The following is a 20,479-nucleotide window of genomic DNA, read 5'->3' as shown; positions in this document are numbered from 1 at the left end:
CTGAAACGCCCTCAAGAATAGCTTCATTTGTCTAATAAAGCCCATCTTTGTAAATGGTTTAAAAGATATAGATCTGGTTAGTTGAAAATGAACACTAGACCTCCACATTGAAGCGAACAAATCAAGACACCTCTATGCAACACCAAACCAATGCACGGTAATTTAAGAACATGAATCACCCAAGCGGGTCAAACCGAAGCCGAGCCTGTTCCTCGGGAAGACACTCCATCGACGGACGCTGATAGAGCTGGACACGCCACCCACGCATCACCATAAACCCCACCACAAGGCCAGAAACCAGACACACCAACAAAGCAAAAGCAAAAAATCCACCAATGCCGCGGACAGCATGCGATGTACTCGACAAGACCTGGATAGCCTTGAGCGACTGAGCCTCCGCCGCTGCCGGGGACGGCACAAGAGGGCCGTGGGAGACATTGTCCTTGTCAGTGGCACTTCCATTCCAAGTGGAAGTGACCGGGTAGAGTGTCGCAGGGTTCTGCGGCGTCGGCCACCCAGACTGTCCCTTGTTGTACCCGACCGACTTCCAGTCGGGGTATTTGCTGCGGTGGACTTTCGAGGTGCCCAAGATATGCCCCCTGCTGTCAACTGCCTCCGCGGACACCCAGTCCAGATACCCGCTGGCGATGTACATGATCTCGAAATCCGTTCTGGGTGTTTTGCCGATTAGCACGGGGTTGTCGAATTCCGATGCTTGGGCGTAGATGTGCCACCAGGCCACGTCTGTCGCGCCGTTCCAACTGATCCAGAACGTCGTGACTAGATTCGACGCGTCAGTGCCGGTTACTGAAGCCACTATGTCTGGCGGGGCTCGCGGGCGGCCGGTGAATTCGAACTTGTAGGCCCGGTACGTGGAGAAGCGTGGCAAAGTGAATCGCGCGCTGAAGAGGTGCTTGCCTTCTGGTGAGAACTCAGAGATATACCCGCCCTGGCTCCAGCACACGAAGACGTTGTCGTTGGGCAGGAGTTGAGTATTGCCCCGAAGCCTGGACAAGCCGTTGTCTGGACGATTGTAGCGTCGGATCACCCGTGCTGTCATGGGCGTGACACCGGTGTCGAGCTCGACAATCATAGCCGCTGAGACGGTCTCTTCGCTGAACTCCTCGTCCGAGGCATTATTCAAGAACGAAATAACATGGCGGGTGCCGTTGGACTCAATGAATTTGGCATCGTGCTGCTTGGAGAACTTGAAATCCTGTACAAAATCACTCTTTCGCCCGCCCAGCCGCCAGACGATATGTCCGTCCTTACCCGAAATCAGATATATGGTGTTGGTGAACCGGGTCGAGATCATATAGTCGCCCTCGTCGTTCTTGTCAACGGAGTTGATGTGCACGTAATCCCAGCCCGGAGGCCCCTCGACCGGTGAGTTCACTCCGTAGTGCACAGTCTCCGGGAGGGGGATATGGTTGAAGGAATCCCATTCGTGAATGACCTGTGCCGTAGACAAGTCGAGTTCTGCGAATCCGCCACTTAACAGCGCTGTTTTATTTTCGGGGCGGCCGAAATCCTCCAGGGTAATTTCATGCGTGGGGTAGAGTGTAACGAGAGCCGTCTTTCCGTCGTCGCGGACCTTGAACTCGTGGATATCGAATGCGCCCAGGTCACTTCTTAATGGTAGCTTGCGTTTGACTTCATAATCATTGGATAGAATTACTCCGCTCCCGGAATCTTTCAAATCCCATGAATGTTGCAAGACGAGAGATAGATGTGGCTGATCCCCGAGGCTGTTCACGACTCGAAAATCGAAGACGTTGCGGTTGTCGAACAGAGGCGAGCCGGCCCAGATCAGTCGCTATTATAGACTGGTTAGTGCTGCACAGTACTATATATGGTGTTTGCGTGGAAACAGTTGTCAAGACACCTACTCCCTCCCCATCATAGATATACGGCCCGATCTGATATTGCTCGTATATGCTCGCCGGCTTATCGGGGCCAATATGCAGATACGGGGCAACAAACCAATACCCAGGACTCAGGCGGTCCCGATTATGGTGGCGCACGTCGAACTTCAATGCCCTGATATCTGGCAGCTAGGTAGCCAAGGTTATTCGTTGTTAGCAGGTTCTCGATCTGCATGCTTGAAGAACCTAAACTCACTGTCACAAAGGACATGAGATCATCGCTCATGTACTGTGCAAGCACATGGTGGATCGACAGTAGCAAGATGATGCTGGGGAAAATCATGATAGGTTGGGGAGCGCATCAACGTTGCTATGACTCGGCCATCGGGAAAAGAGTGTGTACATAAGACAGATCATGGCTCAGAACGAAACGGAGTGGGAAAAAGGAAGTGGCAGGCTAAGTCAGGGTGTGATTCAAAAGAAAAGACAATAATTGGCTTGTCCTGGATCCCTGGTCTAGGGGGGACGAGCATTGTTGAACGAGGCCAGGTGGTGGCTGGTTCCAGGGGTGACATTAACATCTATGGGACTGGGACGTTACTTAACAAGAGGTCTGGGGACCATAGCACATCAGCACAAAAGCAGCCAAATAATACTTTGTAGCATCGGCAGAATCCAACGATTGTATCAATCGGGTCCAAATCAACGATGCTTGATGGTGGTATCCCCAGTTCCCACGCAAGGTCGTCGACTCCACTCCATCCCTACTTTGACCCACGCCCTACAAAGGAAAACCAGCAAGATCTGCAGGAATGCGGGGAATGCATATAATTGTAATTGGATTCATTCAAACTGTCTACAGAATTCCCTAAACATAATCATAGCCAAGCTAGAAGCTCAAATAAGAAGCCCCTTTATCTTTGTTGCGAATGTGGTCTGATTAGGGTTTCTTGGGTTTCCGGTCTATATCGAACCTCGCAAGGGCTCTAGTTCCAACGGGAAACATTTCTGATCCCGCTCAATTCCATAATAGAAGAAAGGAAAACTGTATGTACAAGTGTCTCCCAGAGAACAAAGGAAAAAAAAAAAAAAAAAAAAAAAAAGGAGAATAAAGTCCATAGATTAATCCCCCAGCAGGTTATTCGTGGCATAATTCGCATGCGACTTGCCCTCTCTCCCCATCCAATAGCCCTCCATTTCCCATCTGCGGGAAAGGCAGTATTCCTGCACTTCGCGGTAATGCTCATCGAACCAGAACTTGGAGTGCAGAATGGCCATCCCGCCATCGATATCTGCCGGGGTGGGCCAGTTGATATACCAGGTCGGGTCCAAGGTATTCCACGGCATCGGTCCTCCCCGTCGGTGAGCATAGTTGAGAAGGTCTTGGTCGGGAAGCGCATTGAAAAAGAGTTCTGGCCGGGCTAGGATTTCCAGGTAGTACTGGAACGCAGAGGCGGAGGGGGTGTACAGGGCCAGGGCACTGTTGAAGTTGGGGATTTTGTTTTCCGTATCATAGAACGGGAAGGGGTGGTCGTAGTCCATGGTTTCGGGGGAGGTCGAATAGACGTATTCTTTCGAGAATTCGGAAACCGCCGTGAACGCCGTGTCACCCTGCTCTACGTTGTCGAGCTGCGTCTTTGCGGGTGTGGAGCTCTTATCATGAAAGATTCCATCGATGGGCCGCGTGATGACCATATCCGTGTCCATCATCAGCACCTTTTTGTAGGGCATGATGGCCGGGTCGAACATGCGGATTTTCGTGAAGGTCTCTTTCCAGCGCGGCGTCGTGATCTTGTCTGAGAGGTTATGCGGCACATGCTGGACCTCGGTGACAATGGCGCCGTCCTCGCGCAGGCGCTGGCGTTTGCGCTCCGACACATCCTTGGACACAAGGATCACGAGGGGGATGGGCGTTCGGAGCTTGGTGGCGGGACAGTGGAGGAGCTGGTAGGCGAGAATGCGGGCTCCGATAAAGTACCAGTCGGCGTAGTCGGTGTCATACTCTTTCTTGTCGTGGTCTGCGCCAAGGAAGATGCCGATTGCATAGTCCTTGGGTGGAGGGGAAGGTGCACTCGGGCGCGCAAGTGAGTCGTCGATGGTATTTAGTTCTGGGGCCTCGCTGCTGTTGTAGTAGATGACGTGCTGGCTAGGGGTTGGGCGGCTTAATTGCTTCCAGGAGGGGAGCAGAAACACAAAGACAGCGAGAGCAGTGCTGAGGGCGAGGAAATACAGCGAAAAAGCCCTTCGGTTTTGTGGCCTCCAGGCTGTCTTGACAAACGATGGTGCCTCCATTTGTACAAACAAGACAGGTTTGTCTGTCCCTGGGAGAAAGGAAAATGCGAAGAGAAGGAGGAGGCGACAGGGGAGATGTCGCCCCTATGAAGAAAAAGGAATGGGGCCATTGGTCTAAAATCACAGGGTGTTGTCGGGCTAATTTTTGGCGTGATACCAGCTGCCGCATCCGGATATAGTGGAGTGAGGCGGAGCATCAGGGAGAAACCACCGGAAGACAATGCAGCGTAAAATGAAGGGCCGTACATGAGTCGCGTAAATGAGTCTCGTAAAAGGCTACTTCTAGGGTGACTATTTGGTGTGGTGGGTCTATCGCTCAGTGCCACACGATCAACACGGCCTGACCGATCTCCCGAACTTGTTGGAGTGCAATCTAGAAAGGCCAGTAGAGTTTGCAGTAAAACGTAAATCATGAGTCTATTCCTAGATACCACACGCGACCATCCCCCCCAATATCCTTCCTCGAGTCTCTTCTAATGCGCATGAGAAATGAGGGCTTTGAACCGGTGATACGCGCCCATTTGATATGGCCTTTAGTATATTAGGACGGGCCCACGTGGGCTAACGATGCATCCGCAAAGGATGCTCGGAAACTAGCATGCTTGGCCTTATTAGGGGCAACAAACCAGAGCTATTTTATGTTCTTGTGTCAGGGGGGGCATGTTGCACCCAGTTCAGCCCGGAAGCGGTCGTGGGAATAAGATAGCTCCAACCCAATTTGACCCAGCGAGAGATTTTCGCATTGGGAGATCTCCGGGTGGATCCTTGCCCTAAAAACAGCCAAAACGAAAATCAAATAAAAAGCCAAACCAAAAACAACACGATCTAGCTGGCTTGCTGGATCGGCACGCCTGAAATCATATCAAGTGTTGCAGTGTCACTGAATCCTCCCTGGGAGAACCAATAGGCACCGATATAATCGATCTGCAATAATCAGGGGTCTCAGCAGGATTCGCTGGCCCCGGGCAACAGAGCTTAGCCCCGACGGTCGTGCTTGGCACCAGAAATGGCGCCCAAGGTTAAAAAGACTATGGCCCTCCCAGGCAGCGTATTTATGTTCTTCACAGCCTCATCTTTATTTTTACCTTTCTATTTTATCTACTTTATGGTCTCTAGACCTCAGAGTATCTGAATCATCACTTCTGACACAAAGTCCTGATGTTAAACAAGCTGGCCAAGAGGGTACCCCGCTCGACCAATTGTTTCTATATTTCATCTTTTGACGACTGTGATCTTTTCTTTGGATATCTGAAGTCGGAGATTATCTGACGGCATAGGTAAGGAGTGTCAGGGGCCAAGATGCGCGCGAGCTATGTATGGATCAAAGGTCCTTCTCCACTTGAAGATTGGATCTGCGTCCAGTCCCCACTGGAGGATCAATGCTACAGAGTAGAATATAAAAACCTTGGAACAAGATCAGGCTTGTAATACAGTATATACCTGCCAATACCTCATAAACGCCACTCAAATGCCAGTGATATACAAAGCAGAACAAAAACAATGCCCTCCGCTTGAAAAAAAAAAAAAATCATGTATCACCACGCTTTTAATAATTCCAAAGAATCTTCCGCTCCTTAATCCACCAACGCCCAACCTTGTCAGCCCTGCGCAGCCAATTCGCCGCCTCAGCCCCGTCGCGCAGATGAGCTTCAACAACCAAAGACTCAATACTCCAGCCGAGAACGGGCGAGAGCTCATGGGGATCGTTTTCAGTGTTCGTGAAGCGGTATTCCAAGTCATCAGAGAGCGGGAGACCGAGTCGGTACGGCACAGCCGCGGAACCAACACTGAGAAGCGTGCCGCCGGCATTGATGACGCCCATGTTCCAGGCCTCGCGGCCGTTGTGCGATGCGCGGAAGGGGCGGATCAGAGACTGGCCCTCGTACTCGTTGACGAGGTCGAGGGCGATCTTGGAGTCTCGTTCGTTGAGAGAGCCGGTGGCGATCAACAGGTCGAGGATGGTGGGGAGGATGGAGATGGTGGTGGTGTTTGCGGTGAGATGCATGCGTGGAAGCAGCGGGTGGTGGAAGAGGAGCGGGACTCGGAAAGTGCTGATGTGTGGGTTCTGGTATGTCTCTGTCATGGGGCAGTCTTCTTTAAAGGCGGTTCCGCTGGAGAAACAATGTTAGAGAGCAATTCATCTTCCGTCTTTAAGACTTTCATAGGTAGTTGGATGGACATACTGGTCGCCAACGAACACGGTGAGAGTTTGGTTGGCAATTCCCGCGTTTTCGATTAGACCCATCAGGTCGCCGAGCCACTCATCGTCGAATCTGATGGTATTCAGGTAGTCGTTCATGGTGTTGTGCTGCGAGAGACTGCTGTGCGGTCCGAAATAGTCCTTGCGACTAAAGTCCGCAGGCGTGTTCCATGGGTGGTGGGTGGTGCTCGTGAAGTGCGAAAGGAACAGTCGCTTGTTTGCGTTGAGGGTATCGTTGATCATGTCTCGTATATAAGGACGCACTTCAGTCTCGGGATATCTGTGTAGGGTTAGTATGGATGTCAAAAAGACCAGGTTGTAAAGACCACACGGATTGCTACGACTCACCCAAAATAATTGATCCTTTCCATCTGATGGTGCCAGTATTTAGACCTCTTCTTGTTGATATCCTCAGCGAACAAGGTCTGATGAAAGCCCATCTGCCTAATATGCTTCTTCTGGTCTTGGAAACCTCCGGTGGCTGATTGCGCGAAGATGGTCTGCCATTTCTGCTCGAGAGGGTCGTCGTCGGGAAAATCAGAGTCTGCAGTGACATTTTTGCGCTGGTTCATTAATTCCAGAATCTGCATCAGACATGGCTGGTACGGCACAAGGTCGTTCTCAGCCATAAAGTCCACGGGCAGAGCTTGCACACCACAATAGTTGACGAGCCGCGATTTGGCACTAAGAGTACTGCCAGTGAGCACTCCATCAAAGCTGATACCACCACGGTCAGGTCCAGTAGAGATATTGGAGGCGTTTGCGTGGGTGACATTGAAACCAGAATGTTCTCCAGTGAGGCTCTCTGCAATCGGCGTTAGAGAAGCTAGGGTCTTGTTGAACTCGGCCTCGGAACCATCCTCCTCAAAGTTCTGCGTCGCGCGCATTTGGCTATGGAGACGAGAGTTGGATTTCAGCGGGAAGACATCCTTCCTGGTACTTTCCAAAAACACCATGACAATATGATTGATGGGGATATCGCGTTCTTGGAGTGCCTCTTTCAGGGACTCGAGCAGGTCCGAATCGAGGTTGGTGATTCTCATGGGATCTTGAGCCGGGTCATAGTAGACGCGCGGGGGGTCAGCTGGGCGGTTTCCGTTGCTAGAACTGGCTTTGTCGTCCTGCAAGTTGCCAGCATCTGCATCAGAACCCAAACTCCAGCGCTCAAACCCGGGAGGCAAAGAACCAGCCGCCCAGTCGGGCTTCTGGTTGGCATACCCGGTGTCCCCTGCATGGCCCAGCGTAGGTTTCCACCCTTTATAAGAACCATGAGGAGACTCCCAAAATCGCTCACTCAGCAGCTCCGGCAGCGGGAATCGATCACTGGTAGCTTTCAAAGTCTTGGAATGGGAGCTCAAGTCCCCGAGTAAAGCGAACGGTAGGGCTTCGGTCATATGGTCGTACGGCACGGCCGGTCGAATCACCCACAGCCCCGTAATCAACAACCCAGCAGAGAACGTATAAAACCGTGGCTTATGAGACACGAAGTCCTCCAAAGTATCCCTAGGAGGAGCTTTGCTTGTCAATGATTTGGGGCGCAGAGAATTGGACAGCGAGTGCAGCCATCGGGTCATCCAATGCCAGATCCCAGGAGCCGCGATACACGACGCAATCCCGATGACAGTAGCCGATGCAACTGTTGGGACCAGGCCACTTAAGAGCAACCTCATCCCCCGCCGACTGGTGCCGATAGACTTAGCCGCACCCCATCGGATCTCGCCGCCGGTCACATAGTAGAAGCTGAATTGCGACGAGGTAGCCACCAGCTCCACGCATCTGAATGGAGTTAATTATTGCCTTTGCCGTCAATCAATCCATGGATCAGAAGAATACACTTACGCAAGAAATCCAGCCCCGATTGCGGTCGCTACAGCGAACCGACCGGACGCGTTATATAAGAGAGCCCATACTGCAATAAACAGAAAAATTTCGGGAACAAAAAAGGTCGGAAAGTAAATCACAAACAGAGAAAAGGGCATCGACTGATAATGCTGGTACAATCGGAGCAGTTTCGAGCTGATCCCCGACAGCACCAGGACCGACAAGATCAGACGCTGCACGAAGTAGCGATTTGCGACCATGGTGGCTCGGCGGCGTCGACGACGAGCATGAAGGAGAGACTGTATGCGAACGCAAACACAGCAGAGCCATCCGGGGATGGCTCTTATCGCCCACTTGGCCCCGACAAACCGGAGAATGAGAGGATGGGAGAAGGTAGAAGGAAGAGAAAAGAAGGAGAGCAGGCATTCTTCTTTTTTCTTTCATTTGTCGCGTGTGCTCCACCTTTCGATTCATCTCCCTTTTTGCTTATTATTTTGATTATTATGTTTCGCCCGCCAAAACGTGAATTTCACGCTGGACCAAGAATAGTTAGAACTGCTAGCCCCCCGACGAGGTTTAGCAGACTGGAGATTCACATCAAGTGCCGTCGAATCCGAAAACAAACCCGATCTTGGGGACGCCTTGAGATTGTCGTGAAACCAAGAGACTGGGGGGGGTCGTGGATCCTCCTTTTGGGGCGGCCCTATATCGTGTCCACTGGTTGGCCCCAACAGCATTGTGCAGGGAGAGATTGACTGTTCTGGGGAAGACAGCGAGAGGTCCACATCCTTGCGTGGATAGGCGAGATGAACATTATCGCAGGTGGAGCGCCCCGTGGGTCCTTGCGTTGAAGCTAGGGCTGACGATGGGGGCGTCTTTTGAGTAGGCGATTCGATGGACGAATAGGTTCCAATAGTCTGGTCTGGTTCTGTATTTTGTGTTGCTTGACTTGGTACACGAGTCAAGTTCAAGAATCCCTGACAGGTAGCGGGGATAAGCAGAACTTGAATCTGATAGAGATACTCGCGAGAGAGAGGATTGTGTGTCAGAAGTCGTAGAACGAAGAAAAATTGTCAAGTGTTCCGAATGCCAATGTCAATATTTACACCATGAAAGGCTATCAGGAGCCAGCAATCACGCCAAGTATTAAGCAACGGGCCCCACGATCTATGAAAGAAGCAATTGCATCACAACGCATTCAAGCATTCAACGTCCTCAAGTCCAGCACCGTCTGAACGTGCTCATACTTGAGTTGGCCCCCTCTCCACCTGAGCCAAGAGGTTGGCCGTCTTCAACACGTTCTTAATCTGGCGACCATTCAGCTCCACCGCGGCCACCTTATCCAGTTGCTCACTGGAGAATGCCGGCCCGGACGGGGTGTCCAGGAACTGGGACCAGATGTGGCGCCGCGAGGAGGCATCCAGGTTGCGGTAGGCGAGCGAGACATGGATGCGAGACTCGAACGCGGCGTCGATATTCTCGGCACGGTTGGTAGTCAGGAAAAGAATGCCCTGGAAAGAATCAATGAGCAATTTTTTTTTTCTTCCAATTTTTGTTCGTGATCTCACTTACCTCGTAGTAATCCAGGATGCGGAGGAAAATCGAGACAAGCTCATTACGCTCGAGATCGGTGCTGGTCCGCGCCTCCATAAAGACATCCGCCTCGTCGAGCAGCAGAACAGCACCCCACTTGGGAATCATCCGCAGGATTTTCTTGAGGTTCTGCTCGACCCTGCCGGCACTGGTCCCGAGGTCGCCCGCGCTCATCGCATACAACGGGACCTTCATCACCTCAGCGACACTCTCCGCAGTGAGGGTCTTGCCAACGCCCGGGGGACCACTGAGCTGGAGAATAATACCGCGACCCTTGCCCTGCACAACATCATCGAAGTTGTCCAGCTGCTGCGACTGGGCCTTGGCGATAGCCAGAATCAGTTGTTTGAGGTTCCCCTGGCCCTCGGGCAGGACGAGGGAGTCGAAGGCACGCGAATCCCACTCGATGTCATGGGCATTATCCAGCGCGAACCGGAGCCACTCCTTGTCCTTGAGCGAGTAGCCGTACACCATGGGCGAGGTTATCAGGCGCTGGTCGTCGGTTAAGGTGTCGTCGACTTTGTCGTCTATGCTGACGGATTCGGTCGGGTGGAAGATGTTGAAGGCGTCGGCATCGATGATGATGCGGCTTTTGACGTTGTATTTCACTTCATCGTCTTCAAGGAACCGCGTCGCCGGGCCCTCGTATTGCTTGAAGTGGTACCCTCTGTGCTCTTCCCACCGCTTGCCACGCGCTACCAGGGCCTCGCGGATGGCCGCCTGGCCGGCGTGGTAGCGCAGCGGGAATGCACTGAGGGAGGTGATGGGCGTGGTGCCAAAGAAGGGGGGGATGGTGAATACGTCGGTTTCAAAGCCGAAGTCGTCGCCGTCAAAGGTGATGAATTTGCCTTCAATCTTCCAGGCCTTGGTGCGGCAGTCGACGTAGGCCTCGCTGAACAAGAGCGCAGTTTGGTGTCCTTCCATCGAGCCGATCATGAAATCGTCTGGCTCAAAGATGCTCCAGACGAGGTCGTATGTAACGACGTTGTTGGCAACCAGGTCCTTCTTCAGCGAAATCACATCTCGCAGCTCTCCCTCCAAGATGCGGTAGAAGAGCTCGACATGCTCCTTAGTGACAGAGTCCTGCTCTTCGGATCGGACCCGGAGAAAAGTCTCCCAACGGTGCACGAGGGGCGCAAAGGGCTTTGTGAATTCCAGACGCTCCAGAGTCGTCGTAACGCCCGGATAGCCGTCCAGTACTTTGCCGAGGAAGTTCTTGAGCGGTTGGCTTTGGATGACGACAGAGTGAAGCTCGAGGTTCTTGCGCCCATCATAGCACCTCGACTTGCGCAGAATAAGTGCATACTGCGCGGACTCGTCGTCTTCGGCGGGATCGGGAAGATCGGATGGCAGCTCCTTGGTCCATGACCTGTTGCCACTCTCATCGGGCTTGCTCTCGTACATGCTGTGGATGTCGCAGATCGAGCCGATCGGAGCATACTTGACAGTCTCATCTTTGGACTCATTACCTGAATGAGCAAAACACATTATTAGTCTTTGGCTTGGTCTGGAATCACAAGGAAAGCTACTTACCGGAGGCCGTAGCGCCATTCGCGCCGTTGGCCTTGAGAGTCTCCGAAGGAGACGCAGTGTCAGACCCAGGCGCCATAGTGAAGGTGTCTCGTGAAACAATTAGTGAATAGGCAGTGCTTTAAGGGTGTTATCATAAGAGTCGTAACTGAGGAAGAAAGAAAAGATAGTTGAGAGAATGAGGTCTCAAGTTGGACATCTAGCACGCTTTATATCTCGTCCGTGTAGGCAGATACAGTCCATGACTTTCCTACGCACCATCGCCGATCCGCTCATCGCAGGCAGCATCACTGCCTAGCGATGAGCAGAGCGAACATAGATGCTGGCCATTCATCCATGTCGATCAGCGGGCCGACCCACGTCATAAGCCACACAGAGCTCTCTCTCTGGAGTGAGTCAGATAAATCTATTATCCTGGTTGAGTGTCCGATGCATCAGCCTTGAGCGCGCAGTGGCCTGTGCACGAGTCAGTAAAATAATGGAGGCTCAACAGGTGAGTCACGGAAGTCTGTGCCAGAAATGGGGCTCAAAGCTTAGATCCATCCGCAGTCTACAGATTGGACCCTGTGGGTGTGCCAACACCAAAGCAGGCTGTCTGCCTGGACTTAACCTTGGAAACTTCATGGCTCAAAGTTGGATAAATCTTCCCAGAAAGCAAAGGAATATATCAATCCGCTCCAAAGCAGCATCGTCGTCACATCGTCATTTCGCTGTCTAAAACTCCAAAGAATCTATGCACTACAGGTCGACTTGGATTCACCAATGCCATCCAAGCAGCCCTATGCCTCGGTCTTGAAGGCCGACAACCGGGCCTTGATAGCCTCCTCCGAGTCCTCGGTGTTGAGCTCACGAAGAGCACCAGATCCGACATCGTAGATCATACCGTGAACCTGGAGTCCACGCTTCTCGATAGCATCCAAAACAGCCCCCTTCTGCTTGATGACATTCAAGCCCTCGCGCACATTCAATTCCACCAGTTTCAGCGCAGCCTCCTGAGGCGAGAGCGACTCCAGCAGGGCGAGGTTGCGCTCGCGCACCTGACGGAGCGGCAACAGCCACGGGTCCAGGATGCCCAGTTGCTTGTTGCCGAGGGCAGCAGCCACACCGCCGCAGGCCGTGTGGCCACAAAGGATAACGTGGTTGACGCCCAGGTGTGCCACGGCGTACTCGATCACGGCGGAGGAGCTGAGGTCACCCGGGTGGAGCACGTTGGCGATGTTGCGGTGCACGAAGACATCACCGGGCTGCATGCCCAGCAGGGTAGTCTCGGGGCATCGCGAGTCGGAGCACCCGATCCACAGGATCTGTGGCTTCTGGCCGGTCGCGAGCGTCGGGAAGAGGTCCGGGTGATCGCGAGCCGTCTGGGCCGCCCATTCCTGGTTCAATTTCATGCATGATGCGTACCGGTCTGTGGAGGAACTCGCCGAGTCAGTCTTTGCGGCAGTATTCGAATTTGCATTGGCGTTGGACGGGGGCTGTGCAGTGGTGCTTTTGTGGCTTGCGCAGGACAGAGGGGACGAGGTCGAGAAAGGAGAGCGGGTGACGCGAATGGAGAGGCAGGGGACTGCTGGTCGGCGACTCGAAATATCCCACGCAGCGCTTGTTGCGCGCGAGAGAAATCCGGGTCGCGGAGCCAGTCTTGCGACAGCCATGAGAGGATTCAGGATTGAAGCAATTGGAGGGGAAACGGTGCACGTCGCAACAAAACACGAATAAGAAGAAATGCCACAAAATCCAGGTATATGGCCCACAAGATATCGACCCCACGATTTCCGTCAACTGCCGGGCTCCGTCGGCAGTTCTGCGGGATGTGTAGAGGTGTTGAGACAGGGGGGGGGAAGTGGAAGAACTGGAGGGGAATTCGCCAAGACACCGCACAAACTGCGTCCGCCTACTCACGTACCTTGAGACATGGTGAGAGTCGAGGGAAGGACAAAAAAAAGTTGAATATAATTCCCAGCTGATGCAAATGGAGAGCAGAGAAGAGAAGAACCGAAAAGAAAAAGAAAAAGACTGTGGAGGGGAAACCCTGCGAGATCGGCGAGGGTCGGATTGCTCTTTACGGACTTTTTTTTTTTCTATACAGCCAAGATCCACGTTGCTCGTTCCACATACACAATTCGTCATGGCCAAGACAAGCCCGGAAACAAAACAAAAAACAAAGACTCATTTACAATATCAAAAAAGAAATCACATCTCAAGATGCACCTCCACGGCCTCCAACGCTCAACAGAGTCTTCTTTTGCTCCTCGCTGATACGCGCAGCGGGCAAGGGACGAGCCCCGGCAACAGTCGGCGCAGGAAGGAACCCTGTCTCCACCAGGTATGAAGCATACAGTCCCACCAGCTCCTCGGTCACACCGGCACCAGCGGACACATCGACACCAGACCAGGCGGCATCAGCGCGCAGAGCGGCAGCCGCGTTGGTATCATCCAGCTCCGGAGCCTTGGTGTTGGACGGGAGGTCGGCAGTGACGAAATGGTAGAGCGGCATACTGTAAGAATGAGTCAGTTTGATTTCAGCCAAGACAAGCGGGGGGAAACTTACAGGGCATGTTGGGAGTCCTTGTCATTGTGCTGGCCGTCATTGACGTACTGCTCAAGGGACAGCGACCAAGGCACGTAGTCGACCTGAGGGACATCGTAGCCGTAGGTCTCCAGCGCACCAAGGAACTGGTTGAAGCGCAGGCGTGGGTGTCCAGTGACATGGGCCACACCAATGGGCGCGCGAGGCGGGTGGAACGCACAGGCGATGACAATGCGGGCCACATGGTCGACCGGGACCATGTTCACCGTGTTGTTGATGTTAGGGCGAGCAGACAGCTGGATGCATCCCTTCACCATTCGGATGAGGAAATCGTCTGTGTTGGTGGTGCCGGTGGTCGAGTCGCCTAGCACATATCCAGAGCGAATGATGGTTCCCTTCAGCCCTCTGCGGCCGGCCTCCCGAACAAGGTATTCTCCAGCCCATTTGCTCTGACCATAGCCAGTTCCAAGGCCCACGCTGCTGCCCACAAGGTCGTCATCCTCGCTAATACCGTTGCCACCAGCCGCAATGATTCTCTCGGATTCTTGCACGTAGTGATCTTTGTCCAGAGCACTGGTCGAGCTAACAAAGGCAAACTGCTTCGCCTTGCCACTGCCACAAAGCTTCAGGGCATCAATGGTGCCCAGGACGTTGGCGGGCTTGAGTGTGGCGTAGGGGTAAACCCAGTGAACCAGCGCTCCGTTGTGAATCACTGCATCAACTCGGTTGGTGAGGTCATCCCACACGGCCTGGGAAAGACCGAAGCTGGGCTTGCCCAAGTCACCACACAGTGATTCCAGCTTGCTGGTCCACGTCTCGTCCCAGAAGCCATACGCACGGCAGGTGGCACGGATTCTCTCTAGAGCCTGGTCTTCAGTCTTGGCCCGGACCAGAGCCACGACCTTGGTCGAAGGCGCCTGCCGCGTAAGTAGATCACGAAGAATGTGTGCACCCAAGAAACCAGTAGCTCCCGTGAGGAAGACGGTTGGCTCAGTAGAGAGCATTGCGTCGGTACGCTCGGCAAAGGTCTTGGGAAGCTCATTCACAAGTTGCTGAGCATCCTTGGAGTATTCATCGTCCGGCGCATTAGCAGCCTGGGCAGAAGCCTGCTGATCCGGGTTGTCGCTGGTGGCAAACGACTCCAAATCCAACAATCGGTCAATTTCGCCAGCGAATCCCTTAAGCGTCGGACTGCGGAAGATGGCATTCATGCTGATATCAATGCCACGCCACTTGCGCCGAAGGTCAAAGAACATTTGCTGTGCCAAGATACTGTGGCCTCCGAGATCGAAGAAGGAATCGTCAGGCCCGATCATGCGAGCGGTCACATTCGGAATGAGCTTCGCCCAGATCTGAGCGAGAGCCTCCTCGGTCTCAGAAAGTGCCTGCATAACCGACGACCGACGGCGCGGCGCGGCCGCACTAAGCTGCTCGGTATCCGGGAAGGGCAGTGCTGGCTTGTCAATCTTGCCGTTCGGGTTCAATGGCATCCGCTTGAGCGGGATAATGACCGTCGGAACCGCATAAGTGGGGAGCTTGCTCCGGAGATGCTCACGAGCATCGTCTCGAAGAGGACGGAAACGTCGCAACATGCCGACCATACCCTCGGCGGAATCATCGTCCGTAAGACCCTTGCTCTCCAGCCACCCAGCCCACTTGCCCATGTCTGGTACGAAGTAGCTGACCAACGTGGGCTCCTCGAACTTGTCTCTTCGCACCAGGGTCACATTCTCGCGGACCAGAGGGTGCCGCGAGAGGTGGGTATCGATTTCTCCAAGCTCGATACGAAAGCCACGGATCTTGACTTGGTCATCAGCGCGACCAGAGCACTCGACATCTCCGGAAGGTGTGTACCGCCCTAAGTCACCGCTACGGTACAAGCGATCCCGAGGACCAACGTAGCATTCCCGCCAGGGCTCGTTGGCGCCCTGTGACTCGGCCTTGTCCTTCTCGGTCCAAACTTCAGGTTTCACAAACCAGTTTGTGAGGAACTTCTTCGCGTTGAGCTCCGCAGAGCCCAGGTAGCCTTCGGCAAGACCGGCGGCACGCACATAGATCTCGCCGACCTCGCCAATCGCGCAAATGCGAGCGGGGTCAAAGCGATTCACGACAAGCATCTGTACATCCAGCATACCACGTCCCGCCGGAATGACGTCCTTCATGGTATCAAGAAAGCCTTCCTGGCTCGAGTAGCTGGGGATTTCATAATAGCTGACCGCACGCTGGGTTTCGGTTGTACCGTACATGTTGACGATGTTCACATTGGGGGCCAGAGCCTGAAGGGAGCGACAGTCACGCTTGATGAGAATGTCTCCGACAAAGAAAGCGTGGTGGAGTGTTGGGAATTGCGCCGAAGCACCACCGACAAGGATCTGACCCATGGCCGGCGTCAGGTGAGTGATGGTGGCCCCATATTGTTGCATCCACTCGGCAAGTCTTTCGTTTTGAATATCTTCTCGAGCGGGCACCAACAGCTGCGCACCCAAGAACAGTGGCGTGAAAATGTCTCGCTGAATAGGGTCATGCGCGATGCCACTGAGCATGGTGAATTTTTCATCGGGGGTAAGCTTGAAGGTCTGCGACATCCAAGGGAAATAGTAGGCCAGCGAGAAGTGGCGGCCCCGAACACCCTTCGGACGACCTTCCGAACCGGAGGTAAATGACAGTGTCGGGGTGGAATCAGGACCCACGACCACACCAACCGGTTTGGCCTTCGATTCGATTTGGTTGGCAAACACATCCTGGCCATTGATCGATCCACCGAGAAGACTGCCATCATCTTGAAGGGCAAGGGCAGGAATCTCGGATCGAAGCTGCAGGTTTTCGTTGATGAATGTGCGAACGATGTCTGAAAGCTCACCGGCATCGCGCGTGGCCTTGGCAATATTCACCAAAGCACGGGGACGGGCAACATCGAGATAGATATTCTGACGCTCGGGCGGATATGCAGGGTCAATGACGGAGAACGTCGCACCAGCCTTCAAAATACCCATTACAGCCACCACCAGGTCCACCCCACGGTAAGCGTAGACCATGACAACCTCGCCTCTTTCGATGCCCGATTGCACTAGGTGGTGACCCAGTATATTCGAGGCCTCATTAATCTGTTGGTAGGTGAATTCGCGGTGCGGCGAGCTGCTCGACTTGGTTTCCACCACACACAGTTTCTCCGGGTGTCTTTCAGCATTGGCAGAAAAAATATCATGAATAGCCCCACGGAACTTGGACCAGTTCAAATCCGCCGTGGGATCCGGCAGAAGTGCACGCTGATCCTCAGTCATCAGGTCAATCCGCCCAACAGCTTCCTCGGGGTTGGCAGCAGCATTACTCGCAATGCGAGCCAGCTGTTTCAATATAACGGCGATACGCGCACTCGAGAAGAGACGCTGGTTGTAGTATGCACCCAGCTCGACCTCCGACGCCGAACCGCCGGTCTGATTGCCGGGGGCAACGTTGATCACCAAATCCGTGCTGTCAAATGTATTCGCCGGGTATTCTTGCGAGGAAGCAGGGGCGTCGTATGCAGCAAACCGGAAAAGCACCGGCGGTCGCTCGGATTGGGACTTCTCTTGGATATACGAGCGGAGGCTGCCCAAGGGCACAATCTCGGAGGAGCCCTCGTTGAAGGCCTACAAAACGTATGGTCAGAACCCCCGCCAGAACTTTGAAAAATCGCTCATCCATACCTTGTCTACTTTAGCATAGAGCTGGCGGAACGTCTCCGAGGTATCAATTGGGACGCGCAGGACAAAAGGGCGGCCATCATCGCCCAAACTTGTGCCCACCGCAATGTCCTCGTCGCCGGTCAAACGGGCAACCAGAATGACAAAAGCAGTCAAAACGACAGTAAAGTCTGAAGAGGATGGCCCCGAGAGCTGCTGCAAGGCCAATTGAGTCTCCTTGGGAAGTCGAAGGGATTCGAATGCCTCAATGGCCCTCTTGGAGTCCGGCTTTTGTGTGTCGGGATAGTCTCGGGTCAATGGAGAGACGATCAGGTTGTTCAACCTTTGTGCCCACCTCTCCAGGCGGTTCTGCAACGGGGCGGCACCCACACCCATGATTGCAGTTCGGAGAAATCCAGGTGTTTTGGAGGAGAAGGACCAAACGAGTCAATTATTTTTGGAGGGGCACAGAAAACACTCCGATTTCGCCGCTCCCCACTGCAGATTACTGCTCACCGCCTTTGTGTGCTCGATGTATATGGGAACAGTGAGATTCATGAGTAGCATAGGCTTGTTGAAGAGGACTAGAAAAACATGACAGAGAAGTATCATAAGAAAATCCCTTAGAATACTTGCTAAGTGACTTGCGGAAGACTATCATCGAAAGGGCAGCTCTCTGGACCATGCCTCGAAATGAGTCAGCAGACATCTCGTTGCCTCAGGCCAGAGTCCAGCCTCACAGCCTAGCAGGACGAATGCTTTTCCGAGTGTTGCCTCTGCGTTGGCATTATTAGGGAATAGAGTCGTCGGTGCAATCTGCATATTAGATATCCTCCTGAACAGCTCTCTCGTGTCTGATCGTGGAATCCGTGGTCATTGTGCCAAGACCCGACGAGGTGCTTGAAACCGCCCCATTTGAGCGGACTTTCAGGAAAGGAGGCCGCCCCGTCCTTCACTTTACCCACTGGATACCGCACCCGTGCTTCTGGTACGTGCTGGGAAGTGGGAAAGATGATACCGCATCGAAGCACGGCTCTATTTTCCCTCGTCGTCTTTGTGGCGCTCCTGCTCTTTGTTTACTCGCCCTCCGCTATTCCTGACCCTGAAGAAGAGGACGCCTCGGAACCAACGAAGAATGGAGCCCTGCCCAACCTGCCGTCATTAAACAACTTCCATTTGCCTTCGCTGCGCGCTCCCGCCCATGAACCACCTCCAGAGCAAAAGGACAGCACGAGTGGCGAGTCGAAATGGTTCAGCAATTGGGAATGGTTGAACCCATTCTCATCCGCTGTCACGTTGGATGAAAAGCGCGCCGTTCTCCCCCCGCTTCGAGAACGACGACCGATCTACACCTACTACAATCCGAAATTCAACCCCAAGAAACACAAGGGCAATGATTTGAAGCTCGGTCAAGATGCAGACCAGCAGTTGCTGCTCGCTTGGCGACGGGCATGGTTTGCGCAGGGATTCCGGCCTGTGGTTCTCACTCCGGGCGATGCCATGAAGAACCCTCACTTCGAGACGGTTCAGAAAATTAGGCTCAGTTCTGACATGGAAAATGAGGTGATGCGTTGGCTAGCGTGGGGACACATGGGGACGGGGATTCTCGCCGACTTCCATTGCTTTCCCATGGCACGATACGACGACGATCAACTGATCTCGCTTCGTCGCGGTACTACATCAGAACTCATCACACGAGTTGAGAACTTCAAGGGCGCCTTTTATGCTGCGGAGAAGGCGCAGATCGACGAGGCGCTCAATGCTGCCGTCCCGAAACTCAACGAGAAGTTCACCGTTTTAGCAGACCTAATATCACCGGAGCTGTTCCAGGCCCAGAAATTTCCTGCCCTGGCGCTCTATCGAACGTCATCCCTTACGACTCACTACCCGATCGTCGCAGAGAAAATCAACAAAAGCCCCAGCACAGGCCGACTAGCTTTGGTTCAATTGATCAATGCGCATCTCCACAATACTTTCCAGAATGCCTTCCCCGCGGGGTTGGCGGTGCTGAAGCCCTTGCCCCAGCACACCACGGCCCTGGTCGAGCCGGCCTTGCGACTGGCCAAGGCTCTCATCCAATGTCCCGAGTCACCCATGCCTAATTCTTGTCCCCCCAACCTCCCCGACTGTCGCGCTTGCGGCGCTAGCAAGCAAACCATGCGTATCAGTCAACCCGACAACTACAAAAACACCACCTTCCTCTTTACGATTGGCACCATCCCTCATCCGTACACTCTCGTCAGTCTGCAGATGAACACGGAACAGATTACGACGCGACAGATCCGCCGCGACACCGCGCGTGATCCGTTCCTCACTGGCATAACCAAGGACCACCTCGGACCCGATCTGGGTAGTTCCAGCCGAGGAGTCGTGTTCAAGCAAATGGTCGCCTCCGACGAGGCTGTTGGCTCATCTTTGTGGATGACTGTCGAATCGCTTCCTTCCGAGGCAGGCCAAAGTCTCCCTTCGGAACTCCTGGATGAATTCGAATGGCAGTTTGGATTCAAGATCCCCCGCGGCGGCAAGATTGACCCGAAGACAGAGAATGACAAGGAAAGCGTGCAACACAGGAACCCGAGCCAGCAGGGGGTTCGACAGGAGTACGACCTGATCACCAAGGCCCGGGAAATCATTCGGAGCAAGGGCACCAACCGCATCAATGTCAAAGATGTTACGGAGGCCTGGAATCTGGCAGATACTGAGGCATGGCGATTTGTGAAGGCTTACCGGTAGGTTTCAACTGTTCTTCTCGCGTTATTTATACCTTTGCTAACTATCTATCCAGGGCCCGAAGTGTGGTCGAACGTAGAAAGTGGGAGGAAGCCGAGAGGACTTTTGCGGGATCTCGACATTGAAATACCTTTTGCGCCTTGTATATGTATTTTTTGTACTCTTTTTTTTTTGTCTTTCATGTTCCATTTAGCCCATACATATGCTCATCACCCAATCACATCTTCGATAACGTGGATTATATCTGTGCGTGGACAGC

At 53.5% G+C, this 20,479-nt stretch overlaps 7 protein-coding genes across 7 annotated transcripts; 1 reads left to right on the top strand and 6 right to left on the bottom strand.

The window, feature by feature from the left end:
* Nucleotides 1–175: 175 nt before the first annotated feature.
* Nucleotides 176–2,208, bottom strand: NUU61_003939 (uncharacterized protein; the record flags this gene model as incomplete). Its single annotated transcript, XM_056654521.1, has 3 exons — nt 176–1,816; nt 1,890–2,054; nt 2,122–2,208. The coding sequence occupies 3 exons, from the start codon at nt 2,206–2,208 to the stop codon at nt 176–178; spliced, it is 1,893 nt and encodes a 630-aa protein (XP_056512548.1).
* A 779-nt stretch (nt 2,209–2,987) lies between these two features.
* On the bottom strand, nt 2,988–4,157 carry NUU61_003938 (uncharacterized protein; the record flags this gene model as incomplete). Its single annotated transcript, XM_056654520.1, has 1 exon — nt 2,988–4,157. The coding sequence occupies one exon, from the start codon at nt 4,155–4,157 to the stop codon at nt 2,988–2,990; it is 1,170 nt and encodes a 389-aa protein (XP_056512547.1).
* Nucleotides 4,158–5,703: 1,546 nt separating this feature from the next.
* NUU61_003937 (uncharacterized protein) lies at nt 5,704–8,438 on the bottom strand (the record flags this gene model as incomplete). The annotated part of the gene is made up of 4 exons (XM_056654519.1): nt 5,704–6,268; nt 6,341–6,637; nt 6,706–8,133; nt 8,197–8,438. The coding sequence occupies 4 exons, from the start codon at nt 8,436–8,438 to the stop codon at nt 5,704–5,706; spliced, it is 2,532 nt and encodes an 843-aa protein (XP_056512546.1).
* Nucleotides 8,439–9,419: 981 nt separating this feature from the next.
* NUU61_003936 (ATP-binding protein) lies at nt 9,420–11,380 on the bottom strand (the record flags this gene model as incomplete). The annotated part of the gene is made up of 3 exons (XM_056654518.1): nt 9,420–9,689; nt 9,751–11,240; nt 11,305–11,380. The coding sequence occupies 3 exons, from the start codon at nt 11,378–11,380 to the stop codon at nt 9,420–9,422; spliced, it is 1,836 nt and encodes a 611-aa protein (XP_056512545.1).
* Nucleotides 11,381–12,080: 700 nt separating this feature from the next.
* NUU61_003935 (carbonic anhydrase) lies at nt 12,081–12,953 on the bottom strand (the record flags this gene model as incomplete). Its single annotated transcript, XM_056654517.1, has 1 exon — nt 12,081–12,953. One exon carries the CDS (start codon nt 12,951–12,953, stop codon nt 12,081–12,083), a length of 873 nt encoding a protein of 290 aa, XP_056512544.1.
* A 545-nt stretch (nt 12,954–13,498) lies between these two features.
* aarA (L-aminoadipate-semialdehyde dehydrogenase) lies at nt 13,499–17,886 on the bottom strand (the record flags this gene model as incomplete). Its single annotated transcript, XM_056654516.1, has 3 exons — nt 13,499–13,796; nt 13,850–17,457; nt 17,515–17,886. 3 exons carry the CDS (start codon nt 17,884–17,886, stop codon nt 13,499–13,501), a joined length of 4,278 nt encoding a protein of 1,425 aa, XP_056512543.1.
* A 615-nt stretch (nt 17,887–18,501) lies between these two features.
* NUU61_003933 (uncharacterized protein) lies at nt 18,502–20,345 on the top strand (the record flags this gene model as incomplete). Its single annotated transcript, XM_056654515.1, has 2 exons — nt 18,502–20,219; nt 20,276–20,345. 2 exons carry the CDS (start codon nt 18,502–18,504, stop codon nt 20,343–20,345), a joined length of 1,788 nt encoding a protein of 595 aa, XP_056512542.1.
* Between the last annotated feature and the right edge of the window lie 134 nt (nt 20,346–20,479).

This window comes from Penicillium alfredii, assembly GCF_028826965.1.
Source record: "Penicillium alfredii strain IBT 34128 chromosome Unknown utg000005l_segment0_segment0, whole genome shotgun sequence".
NCBI classification, from domain to species: domain Eukaryota; kingdom Fungi; phylum Ascomycota; class Eurotiomycetes; order Eurotiales; family Aspergillaceae; genus Penicillium; species Penicillium alfredii.
The sequence above is the reverse complement of the archived record's forward strand: the minus strand, read 5'-3'. Positions and strand labels throughout refer to the sequence as shown.